Raw genomic sequence first — 13,207 nt, 5'->3', positions numbered from 1 at the left:
ATGCTCCTGTTCATATTCCTCTTGTTCCTCTGAGATCTGTTACTCCCCCAGAGCAGCAGCGGCTACTTGTCGGGATCTGGGGCTCTGGTACTGGGGGCAGTTTGGGTCGTTTGCATAGTGGCCGACTCGTTGGCATCGATGGCACGTAACATTGGCTCGGTATCCCGGTCGCGCCGGGGTGCTGCCCCGGTTGGCCGGGGGGGTGGTGCTGGTAGCGGGGGCGACCGGAGCGTTGTCTCTTCCGCGTCCTTGGCCTCCTCCTCCTCCTCGGGGACGGTGCTGACCATTGTTGTTCCGGTTCTGTTCGTAGGACCCATTCCGGCCCACTCTGGTGATTTCCCACCGGTCAGCTTCGGCTGCGAGCTGCCGGGGATCAGTTAACTTGCTGTCGAGGAGGTGCTGGCGGAGTTCAATGAAGCAATTGTTCGATAGATGCTCCCATACCATAAGATTGAACAGTTGTTCGTAGGTTGTGACCTTGCTTCCTTTGATCCAGCCCTCGAAGGCTCGGCTAAAGTAGTTTACATAGTCCACCCAAGTTGTACCCGGGATGCGGGTGCAGTCTCGGAACCTCTGACGGTACATCTCGGGTGTGAGGCCATAGCGGGTGAGGAGTGCAGCTTTCATATGGTCATAGGAGGTCATCTGGTGGTCCGGGAGCTGTAGTAGGGCGTCGCGGCCCTCATTGAGGAATCTCCCCCATAGACCGGCTCCCCAGTCGCTTCTATCGATCCGGTGTGCAGTCATAGCGATTTCGTAGGCCTTAAACCATTGCTGGATGTCGTCCTCTCGGAAGTATTCTCGAACGACATCCTTGGGGATGTGTACCTTTTTCTCTGTTGCCCCTGGGGTGTGGGGTTGCTCGGACACCCCTACTTCTTTATTCTGCTTGCGTAAGTCGATCTCAGCTAGTTTTTGCTCGTGTTCATACGCCAGTTTCTTTTCCTCGAGCTCCCTTTGTCTCTGTTTCTCCTCTCTTTCTTCTCGGAGACGCAGGTGCTCTAAGTTGATTTTTTGTTCGGCCAACTTAAGTTCAACGTCCATTTTGAGCCGGGCCATTTCCAGCTCGTGTAGTCGGGTTTTTTCTCGTTCCTGGATCTCGTCTTGCGAGAGACCCGTTGTTCGCTCTTCAGGGCCCGTGGTGGTTTTTGCTGCGATGCTTTGATCGGGGGTTCCGGCAGCCCCGGTTTCTGCCCAAGATTCTAGGGCATGCTTAAAATCGTCTTTGGTACTTAGTCCGGTGGTAGCGATACCTAGTTCAATGCAGAATTGTTTTAGTTCACGATGGCTGTACTCGTCCAATTTCTCCATCTGGAATTTCTCGGTGGATCCGCTTTCTTTAGTTGTCATCGTGATTTCGTCGTGGGGTGAGTTACTCTCTGTACGATTATGCGGTGATTCGGATCGCGCCGCTGGCCACCAATGTTAGACGGACCGGGAGGGTCGGCCGAGGATAAGGGGAGAGGTCTCCGGGGAGAGCCGTCTCCAGCGATCGTACAGACAAGTAACTTCCCCCCCACAGACGGACACCACACAAGGGTAAAGTTCAACGAGACTTTATAAGTAATTCTTTAAGTACGATAGGATGGTACAAGGAGGTCTGGACTCAGGGGTCCCCTCGGTTCTGGTCTCTGGTTTGGGAAAAGGGTAGCGGGACAGTCTTGTTACCAAAAGATGGAAATAGCTCTCAATCCTCGAGCTCGGCGTTCTAGATGACCGGGCCGCGGCGGAGCCAGCAGGTCCCGAGATGGACGAAGGAAACGACGGTCCGCGGCGGAGCCAGCAGGTCCCGATGAAGATGATGGTTACAAACGGTCCGCGGCCACGCCAGCAGGTCCCGACGACGATGAAGGATATGAAGGTTACGAAGGTTGCGGCAGCGCCAGCAGGCGGGTCGATGGTGCACAAGGCAGAGCTACGGCAGCGCCAGTAGTCCGTCAAGGATGAGTTCTTCTTTACGTCTCTCGACTCCAAGATACAACTGCCTTCCTGCTCTGGAGCTGCCCCATTTATAGGGCTGGTGTTCTTTGATGTCCGGACCCTCGCACTTGGAGGTCGGGAGGTCCGGGATGAGGGAGTCCCGACACCCAGCAGGGGGGTGGAGCCAGCGCCCGGGGAGGCGATGGGCGAGCGGCACTTGGCGGGGGAGAGCCATCGACACCTCTTTCTCCCATTGACTTGCCAAGTAGCCCGCTCACCTCCGGGGTGGATGGTGGTGCCGGGATGTCTGGGGCCTGGCTAGGCCCAGGGTTGAGGTTGATCGGGGGCCAGGCGGCCTCGTGGTGGAGTGTCCAAGATGGCGCCCGGGATGGGCGCGCGGGCCAGCAGTGGATCGGGCCCACGAGGTCGATATGTTCGAGGGCAGAGGTTCCTGAGGGGACGGAGGACGTGCAGTGGGGGTGTGTGGCACTTGCGTGACCGGGCTCGGGCCTGGTCGGGCTGGGGGGAGAGCGGCCCTTCATGTGGCCTGTCCAACAGCACACTAGTACACAACATTTTATTTCAAGAATTATGTAGCCACAGTACTCAGAAGGTCTAGGACAAAGAATCATATCTTATCCTCGCCATTGTTCCTGCTGGGATCTGGGTAAAGATCAGATCACATTAGGGGGCAAGACATTTGGCATAAGTACTTCTGGAAGCCTCCTAGGTGATTTTGCCCTGGGCCTAATCTAATCTAATAGATCTCTGGTTATCTCTGGATGTTGGCACACCTGGCATCCTTGCTATAGTAATCGTTTTGCCTCATTTGCTTTACAGGTGCTCACTCTGGATCCTCCACTGTCTCCAGTTAAAGGGCTAGAGAGTACTATCTTCCCTCCTTTGTTGCAGTCAATATATGTTGCACAAACTGAACAGGATCGCTTTTGTTGGTCTCTCTCATGGCACTGTCATTGGCTGTGTCATATTTTCATACACCTGACTTTCCTACTGCTGCTTCTTCCCAGGATGGTGACATTTGAACTTTGTTGACATTCATTCCATTACTGATTTCACCCTGTTATTGATCCTCCAGGATCTGGTAAGGGCTGTCCTTCCATTAACTCTTTCATTCTCCTTTCATCTTGGAATGGAGATGGTGGTCCCCCATCAGCGAACTGAAACCCATCCCCCAATTTGACAGAGTGGGATGCTGACCACTATTCTATTGATGTAAAAACCACGGATGTAAAAACACAAGCATATACAATCCCAGAGCGGGATATTAGGATGCCACAGATAGGAAGAAGACTGCTTACCTCTGAATGTCTGGCCTCCAGATCCAGGACATCCCGTTTACTAATGGACCAGTAGAACTTCAGCCGCGGTTCGGAATTGCTGAACGAGAAGGGGGTCAGTCTGCTGGTGAGTCCCATGACATAAACAGGCATCTGTAAGAGTAACATTATCACCATAAGACATAAGAAAAAGGACAGAAAAGCACTTCCGGGTGTATGCAACAGGATATTGCATAGGTACAGGAATTAATGAATATGTACAAAGAGCTACGTAATCTTTAGGGTATACAACCAGAATGTTAGGCACGAAATATTGTGAAACAAAAAAGTGTGGCCAAAAATCTGAATACAAACTACTACGAAGGTAAGTATATAAATAAAAGTATAAGTTAACTACAGTAAACTCCAGATATATGATCTAGACAATACATATATTGTACAATACATATATCTATACTTACCTATTTAAATATTTGCCTTTAAAACATTTTGTTTCTCAATATTTAGGCCACAATATTTTTGTACAGCAATATTTAAGTCCTTCATATGCTGACATAAATCCTTTTTGTCATTCCGTTACAGAAGCATGTAATTTTCTGTGATTATGATGGTGCATAATATGGCTTTGCTAGTTCCTCCCTCTACATGAAGTTTTCAACATGCAGATTTCTGTAAGTGCCGACAAGTTTCAAAGTCTTTAATGTTACTCAAAGTAGCTGAAATTGAACAGGTGTGTTGTTATGCCTATTCGTACCCAATTTCAGTTCCAATAACATCAGATTTGTGGTGCAAACCAACTGGCCCTGTTGGGATTTTAGAAGATATGATAGGTGGTTTGCAGCCGATTCCTGTGGTGTGATACATTGTGTTGAGATGGTGGATTAAGTAATGTTGTGATCTAGTGTTATGTGAACAATGAAGTGGAATATTTTATAATGTAGACTAGTTTGGTGTTAGATGGTATCGGATTGCGTGATATTGTTTTAAAAGAAGTGGTGAGGTGCAGTGATCATTTGATTTGCGGTATGTGTATGTTTGGTGTGTCAGTGACGGTATCTTGTCTCCCTGTCCTTCTATGTGCACTCAAGAATCAAATCAGACAGTTTCGCAGTGCAAATCAAACAAATGGGGCACCTTTCAGGCATGTGTGCCCAAGACACGGTACTCCCCAACCTTTCTCAGCCCTGGTGCTTTTTGTCACTGTTGTTTCTAGGAAGGGGTAATGTGAGAGAGGTAATGTAGTGATTGGTACGAGTTTACTCTCTGGGCCTAACAAGGCCAAAAAGATGTCCCCAGGAGCACCCTAAGGATAGTTGTCATAAATATTGGGCAAAAGACAGAACCTAAGGCAACATGCCTTCCCAGGGAATGGAAGAGCAGGCGTAGGGCAAGAAGGCAGCATGCAAGGAGACAACACTGCTACAGAAAGAAGCTCTGTGGAGGGCGAGGAACAATAAAGGGTTGGTAGAGATGGGCAAAGAGGAAAATTAATGGGATTGAAAATAAATGGGATTCTGGATGAGGAGTAGAAGGACAACAACAGCCCAGAAGTGATGAGCAATGAGGACAATGAAGGGTGTGAGTGAGAGGCTATGGTTATGGAGTGAAAAAAGGAAACACAGTGCTTAAGCTCAGGGACAAAGGACGAAATGGGGAGTGCAGGTAAAAGGCAAGGAGGCACCTGAGGCACTAGGAAGGAGGGGACATAGAGTGAGGGAGAAGAGCAAAAAAAGTGGTGGAGAGGAAGCTAGATACAATTTAAAGAAAATTATTACAAAAAATAGCCTTATATGAACAGAGTATGAGGCTCTTTGGAATGGTTAACATGTCTTTCCAGGGGTTTCAAATTATCCTGATGAATACAGCAAACCAGGAATGAACAGGTAGCGCATAGACAATTGACAAGCATTACTCATTTTGCATACAAAATGTGTCTGTAATGAATATCTACAGAATTCACCACATCTCAGAGCAAAGGATGTAGCAGCCAAGAACACTTTCTTTTAGAGTGTAGTAAGTTCAGATTTGTTGATGCTACTCTGGTTAAGAAATATCTTTCCCTTGGGACTCCCCCTGTGAGATTTCTAGGGGAAACGAGTGAGAAAGGGCACATTGGCTCTTTATTAAAATGTTCACATTTAAAAAACACCTTTCCCTGATCACATCACACTCTGGGTAAGAGGGAAACCTCTGCATGTTGGAGGGTAAGTAATTTCCGAATATCCCTCTTAAGCATGGATGTAGAGCCAATGTAGTCCATTTGTTAGCACGTTCAGGGATGGTTGGTGAATCTGTATCTTTTGTTGGCTTTATCTGTGTTACAGTAAATAACTTATAATCTGCACCCTATGATTTCCATAAATGTACGAAAGTCTACATCTAATGACAAGTGCATATGACCACACTGTAACTAGAATCATATGTTTTAGTATATTTGGTGTTTCATCAATATTTGCCAGAACCTCATAGTAGTGTTTTGTAAGTATACCTCCCCTAGTAAATAAGAAAACTGTTCTATAAATGCCGTAGACAAGTCATGGGGTATCCTGATATCCTGATATTTCCCCCTCTGTTATGTTTACAGACTTTGGTGTTAACCTGGGCTTCTATGGGAATTCACAAGGGCATATTATCAAGCCCATTAACGCCGCTTTCTTGATAATATGGTCCTTAGTTTTTCAATCTTTTGAGCATGTAACCATAATATATGAACAATTATTCGGATTACCATTATTTAGATTTTTCATCCCTCAAAAGTTGAGAAATAATTTGAATAAGTCTTTTTGGAATCTTTCACATATGACCCTATTTATAAATATTATAGTGCTAGTTGACTCTAGTTTTTGGTTTAATGGCAAGGCAGATAAATTTATAAATCGCCCGTGGCCTGCTTTTGCAGAGCCTGACTTTTTTTCGGGTATCGGTAATATCAACCAATGCAAAATGCATATCTTAGATAAGGTGTTTAGTCATAATGTGCCTCTTCAATACCTTGGCACTCGATTGTCCACCGCCCCATTAACTTTGAACTGGTCACGACTTTACTGTCACCACCAAGACATTCAGAGAGGAGGAATTATCACCATTTCCCTGCAGCCCATCTGAGTTAGTGGAACAATACTGTCCCTTGATTATGAACATCAGTAATCAGGCTGCTCCAATTACTTTGCATAGATTGAGGACAAAGAGCATCAAAATGGTTGTTTACAAAGCACAGAGAATATAGAAGGGATATCTCAGGAAACGGTTTCATTTCCGTAAATACGCTTTGAGGGGACGACAAAATTTAAATTTTAAGGCGGCAAAATGTTATAATAAGTGTTACTCCATGATTACAATGATTGCTATAATCTGAGCACAAAAGGAATTAAAAACTCAACGAAAATAATTTTTAAATACCTAAAATAAAAACTATGTCCTTTGACTGTTAATTGTATAGAGCCATCTGAATTGTGTAATGAGATAGAATGCTGTTATGTTAGCAAAATAAGTAAAATCCTACAGCAAATTCAGAATTGTAGACCTAGGAGAGGCAGTAAAGAGGCAAACATCTACATTACGCTCTAGGGTTCCCATAGATCCAAGGAATCAGACCATAGCAAGGGGAAAAATCCTCTTCTTTGTTTAGCTAGTTCATTAAAAAATGAGTTTGAACCAATGTTCTGGTGGTCTATGTCCATCAAAATTTACTGAAGAAATGTCTTGAGGAACAGTTCCCATTTTTGTGCTCACTTTAGAAACTGCTCAAGGGATGAATTTCCAGTGCCCTGACTATGACTGATGCTTTAAAAAAGGTATCATTGGACCTCTCTTACTTACTTATGCCTTTCCAGTAGATTAGTAGAAAAACTGGCTGCTATTCAGTTGTAAAAGTTTCTTGAATCTAATAAAATCCTAGGGGATTAGCAGTGGGGCTTCAGCCCAAATAAAAACACCAAGATGTTGAATAATTTCTCTTCACTGGTGTGATTATTTGCTATACTCATGCTGCTCGATCTGTCCGAGGATTTTGACACAGTGGACGACCCCGTCTATTATCAAGAATGAAAAGGGGGGGGGGGGTGGGGGGGGTGCCAGCTAAAGCATTCCGGAGCACCACGTGCCCTCGAGTACTCATTTCGAAATCTACAGCAACACAGACCTGGTAACATGTGGCACTTAGGGTTTTGTGTGTTACTTAACACCTATGTTCTACTGTTATATGTGCTACTGTTAAATGTGGGGGCCTCTTTTCATACATGTTGTTATGTCACACACGTTATCTTTAAGTTGTCTCAATTCCCCTAGAGTGATCTGGCTGCCATTCAAACCACTGCTTAATCATTCAAACACGATTGAATGACAACTGTTTCAGCTTAATCGCATCTGAGAATGAGCTTCTGTTTACAGACTGCTGAGTAGGCTTAGTAAAGATTCTTTAAGTCATCAGCAAGTGATTACTTGGAAATATATCATCTCCCCTCAGACTAAAGTTGACTATAAATGTGGAAAGTCATATTAATGGTTTGTTTTCATCCACTATTATATCATGATCCTCTACAGAAGTATCCCCTTGCTGAAAGAAAGGCACAACATCACGATTGGTTGTGAGGCCAAACCTAAACTCTTATAATGTTATGTTATGTTAGTATGAATTTGTAGAGCGCACGTTCACCCCAGGGTTTCTTGGCGCTGTGTACCGCTGGGGAACCCGTCCTGGCTTTCTCTGTGAGATGGTCCCTATTGAGAAACCCCAAGGTGAAGCCAGGCATCCCCGGCAGCGAGGGGGCCATTGTGGAGATTAAACAAGCTATTGCCCAGAGTTGCAGCGTGGGACCCATGGTTAGGGAGGAACCGAGGCGAGATTTTATCAAGCCCGCTGGCATTGGTTCCGTACCCTGCCGCGTCGGGAATTGAACCCTGGTCCCAGGCCGACCTCTGCTTCTGGGTCTGCCGCCTCTAACCGGTGAGCCACACTTCGCGACTAATGATGCCCAATGTTTATTTATTTTTATTTACTTGCTTATATAGCGCCTGAATCACCCCCGAAGGAGTATCTCCGCACTTGCGGGCAAGTAGGGGAAAATACCGATACCGAGGGAGACCTCTAGAATAAAAATGTTTTCAAGGACCTTCTAAAGCGAAGGTAGTCCGTGCACTGCCTCAGTGTGAACGGGAGCGAATTCCAATTCCAAGGGGCAAGGTAGGATAATGTGGCCAAGAAGAACAAGTTACTCACATTTGGTAACACTCTTTCTGATAGAGACTCTATCTAACTGCAGATTCCTCACCTTTTGAATATTCTCCAGCCATCAGACTGGATACAGACGCTTTTCAGTAGTACCACTGCCAGTCGGTAGCTGATAACGTTCTACTGTAGAAATGATGTGCAGAGCATATATAGGGGCACTACTGCATGCTGACATCCCTTGCTTTCTCGACTGTGCACACCCCCTCAGGCACAAAGACTCAATAGCAAATTGATTGTGACTATTGTGCAGACTCCAAGACTTAGGATCTTATTGATAAATGTAGTCCATTTATTAATGGGAGTATTGATGAGAATCTGCAGCTAGAGTCTCTACCAGAAAGACTGTTAAGGAAGATAAGTAGCGTGTTCTTCTAATAGAGACTTCTACCAGCAGATTCCTCTCCTTTTGAATAGATACAACAAACAGTATCTCTTTGGAGGTGGGTCTGCAAATAGATTCAAACCAAAAAGTACTGTAGCAGTGAGCAGGCAAAATGCTCATCACAGCGAACCTGAATATCCAAACAGTAGAACTTCATGAACGCATGGAGGAACGCCCATGTAGCTGCCTAGCAGATGTTCAGGACAGAAACTCCACTTGCCAATGCAGTGGAAGCAGCTTTAGACTTGGTGGAATGAGCATGTAGTCCTTCCAGAGGCTACTTTTTGTCCTATGCGTAGGAGATATTAATGACAAGCACAATCCAACGTGAGATGGTCCTTTTCTGTAATGCCTAGCTCTTTTTTTGCCTCGGTGACCCCCATAAAGAGCTGATCATCCACATGGCGTTCTCTGGTATAAAAGATGTAAAAGCTCAGTGCTCTTTTGGGGTCCAGGCAATGGAGTTTCTCCTCCTCCTTACAGGGGCTAGCAGTGCATAGAACGCCAGCAGGATAATGGTTTGGCCATGGTGGAACAGTGTCACAAGTTTCGGTAAGAAAGATGCTCGCTTCTGCAGAGCAAGTTTGTCTAGAAAGAAGGCAGTGTACAGTGAGTTATCAGAGAGCCTGAAGCTCACTTACTTGTTGCACTGCTGTGATTGCAAAGAGGAGCACCATCTTGAGGGTGAGAGGCCGAGAAGGACAACTGTGAAGCGGCTAAAATGGAGTGCACTGCAGATATGTAAGGACCAACTTGAGGTCCCCCCTTGTGGAATGACAAAAGGAGAGGGTGAAGAAAGCCTTTCAAAATCTGCATCTCAACAGGTGATTTAAATAATGAGGGTTGATCCAAAAACTGCAAAAAAGCCAAAAGATACCCTTTCACTGTACCTAGTGCAAAGCCTTTCAAGCCATTAAACCACACGGCTGTTACTACGCATTGCCGTTGCCACGCTTTACCTTTACCACACAGGATTTTACAATGTGTATGGCTTTACCATGCATGCCTTTACAACAGTTTTTGTAGCAAAAGCATGAGTAGTAAAGGCATATGCATGTTAAATGTATTAGATAAGTATTAAGCATTATATATATATATATATATATATATATATATATATATATATATATATATATATATATATATATATATATATAATAAATTCACAATCCCATCACTTCCCAGGCGGGCAAAATGAAATTGGCAGACCCAGCGGATTTGGCAGGTAGGTCTTTATTGAAACTTTACTCTGTAACGCGTTTCGAGCACCAAGTGCCCTTGCTCACACAGTAGGAAAACGCGTCAGCCATACTTTCTATATAATTGCATAGTGTTACACACCCCCTTGTGAGTCACATGTTTGTTTGTGTAGACATAGAAGAAACACCCTGCGTGGACTTCTCTTACAACTTCAAATAAACACCGTTTATATGTTTAAACATTCGAAAACATATATTATAGCAAAATTGTAGCTACAAAACACACTAAATATTTCATTCTCAATGCTTGAATAAAGTGACAAGTGCAATGATTCGAATAAAATAATCAATAAAATGGTATTAAATATTGTATGGCAATTTCATCTAAAAAATATTTAATTTTTCTCTAAAATCCCATAAAAACATTATCCGCATTTGCCTTGCCTAAAATAATCTCAAATTTAATATTCAAGTATAAAACTGCTGTTGTGCAGATTTATGTGCAAAAATATGCTTTGTGTGCAAATTGCTAACCATTTAAACTTTCAAATAAAGAGAATATTATTCACTGTATATTCAATTAGTACTTTTGGACAATAGCCTAATATATATATATATATAAAGTCATTAAAGCTCTCACTCGCCTCGTTTTTCAAGAAAAGAGGAAGCACTCTCAGGAGCGGGTTCACAGTTTTTATTACAAACCCACAGCGACCAGACGCATTTCGGCGTTTTGCCTTTATCGATGGTAAGGTAAGCGTCTGAGGCAGCCATTTTTATTTTACATCCACACGTGGTGTTAGACATAGAAAGAGGACATTCGCATGGAAAGTATGAGCGCCTTCTTGGCATGGTCAATTCACACATTAATATACAGCGATCCCGCATGGCATCATTATAGACGAACACAATATTGCATTTCATCCCGCTAGATCGTAAACGTCCCATGTGATTATAACAAAATTACATTGCGTTGTAATAACGCCCTGGATGGGCTTATTGACCAATTCCTCTTTCCACAGTCACTGCCCTTCTATCAAGCCCTAAATGGGCCCTGTCTATACATAATTCATTTATATCTCGGCTAGAGATGTGCCCACATACAAATACATACAACATATCATCACATTTCCTATAAAAGTTCAGTTTTGATTCCAACATTGACCATCACTTTAGCAAACGAGGCGAGTTAGAGCTTTAATCTATTGCGGAAGGCACCATCCGCGGAAGCACCCGTCCTTGAGTGCGTGAAGTAGGTGCAAACGAGGGAGCTTCAATATATAAAGTCATATATGGGAAACAGCGTTTACAACGCTGTTTCCACAACGCATGGCCTTACACACATAAAAATTATCTACCTAATCAAAATTTGTATATCTGCAATTACAGCTAATCCACAAATAATAACAAGCTTGTGCAGAGAACTGCAGAGCTCTGATTGGCTGCCAACACTTCAACCAGGAAGTGTTGGCAGCCATCTTGGAACTCGGCTTCAGCAGAGTTTCAAAATAAAATCTGGAAAAAAAAGAAAAGTGGGCAGGGTAGGAATACCCTGACCCCCAAGCATTGATCTTGGGGTCCCAGATCAACCCCAGCAGGACAAAAAAGCATGGGTTCAAAAAATAAACAGCTGCAAATTCACAAAATTCGTGGCACTTTTTGAAAAAAGAGCAAGCGTGGACTCCCATGCTTGTTTTCAAAGGGTCCCCTGGTGGGCTAGGTCCAGGGGCATTTTTTTTTTTAAAGGAGGGGGTGCACGGGCCCCCTCCTGAGGCTCTTTGAGCCCTGGGGACCCCCACTTCCCCGGGGTTTTATTGATACAAAAGAAGGAGGGGTGCACGGGCCCCCTTCCTCAGGCTTTATTAGTCCTGGGGACCACCACCTCCCTAGGGCTAAACAAACATTGATGGGGGGGGGCGTGTGGAACACCACCTTCCAACATTAATGGGGGTGCCGAGAGGAGCCCTGGGGACCACAAGCTAAACAACTATTGAAGGGGCGCCACGCAGACCCACCCCGGGCTCCGGAGACCACCACCTCCCTGGGGCTAAACAAACATTAATGAGGGGGTCACACTGACCCACCCGAGCCCCGGGGACCACCACCTCCGGGGCTCAATACCACGTAATGTAAGGGCCCCACAGGAACCACCACCTTCCTGGGGCCAAATATTTTTTTTAAATGGGAGAGGGGCCACGCAGCCACTCTCCCGGGCTACATACAGACCCAGGGGCTACCACCTTCCACGGAGTGGCGCTAGAACAAGAAAGAAGCGAGCGGCCCAGGGCCGGCTCCTTCTAAATCCAGGCTGCATACCTCCACCAGTCTGCTTTTGCTTGGCGGGAGCTTTGAGAACTCGTGCCAAGCAAAAGCAAACACTCTGGTTCCAGCGGGCGGGAGATGTCAAAATGCTCACTCCCATTGATAAAATGATTGCTCCTTTATGGAGGGAGCTGCCTTTCCAACAGCTCCTCCCGTGCAGCTGCAATGCTGGCTGTGACCCTGGGTCCTTGAGGCTTCTTCCACGGACCGATTGTGCACACTGGGTGCCCAGGCTGTGACCAGGGCACCCAGAGATACATGGCCCGGCCCCCGGGGATGGGGTCCCTGGGGCTGAAATTGGTCCAAGGAGAGGGGCCCCCACCCTATTTAAATAAAGACGGGCCCAAATCGGCCCGGGGAGTGGAGCCACTCGGCCCCCAACCCCATTGTATTTTGACTGGGCCCTGGGGGACGCAGTCCCCAGGGCCATGCTGCTCCCTCATTCCAATTAAATTTCGGCTGGGCCCCGGTGGTTGGTGTTCCCGGGGCCGAAATTGTCCCAAGAAGTGCAGCCGCACAGCGCCTCTCCCACATTGCATTAAGGCCGGGCCGTAGGGGATGGAGCCCCCGGGGCCGAAATCTGTCCAGGATGGGGGGCCACACGCTCCCCTCCGCAATCCAATTAAGGCAGGGCCCTGGGGGCTAGAAGGGTAGGGCCACCAGCAGGTCAGCCTCCTTCCAATCAGCCTCACCCCTGAAAGGCTTCTCCCGAAGGAGGCGGCCAACTGGGCAACTTAGAGCCCTCAAGCATTAGTGTCATTACACAGCTACGGTGGGCCTATGATGGGCACCCAAGTAGATTTGTTGGGGTGGGTGGCAAACATTCAGTCCAGCTCCCGCAGCACATCAGGGGACA

The 13,207-nt window shown here is 45.9% G+C and overlaps 1 protein-coding gene across 1 annotated transcript in view; it reads right to left on the bottom strand.

Annotated features, from left to right (window-relative positions):
* Positions 1-13,207, bottom strand: part of NUP210L (nucleoporin 210 like) — a 307,190-nt gene that overhangs the window by 124,037 nt on the left and 169,946 nt on the right. The window contains exon 27 of the mRNA XM_086945518.1: positions 3,240-3,371. Coding sequence (XP_086801644.1) covers positions 3,240-3,371 — 132 coding nt within the window. The remainder of the gene's footprint in view (positions 1-3,239; positions 3,372-13,207) is intronic.

This window comes from Lissotriton vulgaris, chromosome 12 (assembly GCF_964263255.1).
Source record: "Lissotriton vulgaris chromosome 12, aLisVul1.2, whole genome shotgun sequence".
Lineage (NCBI taxonomy): Eukaryota > Metazoa > Chordata > Amphibia > Caudata > Salamandridae > Lissotriton > Lissotriton vulgaris.
Note: the sequence above shows the minus strand (reverse complement) of the source record. Positions and strands in the feature narration are given on the sequence as shown.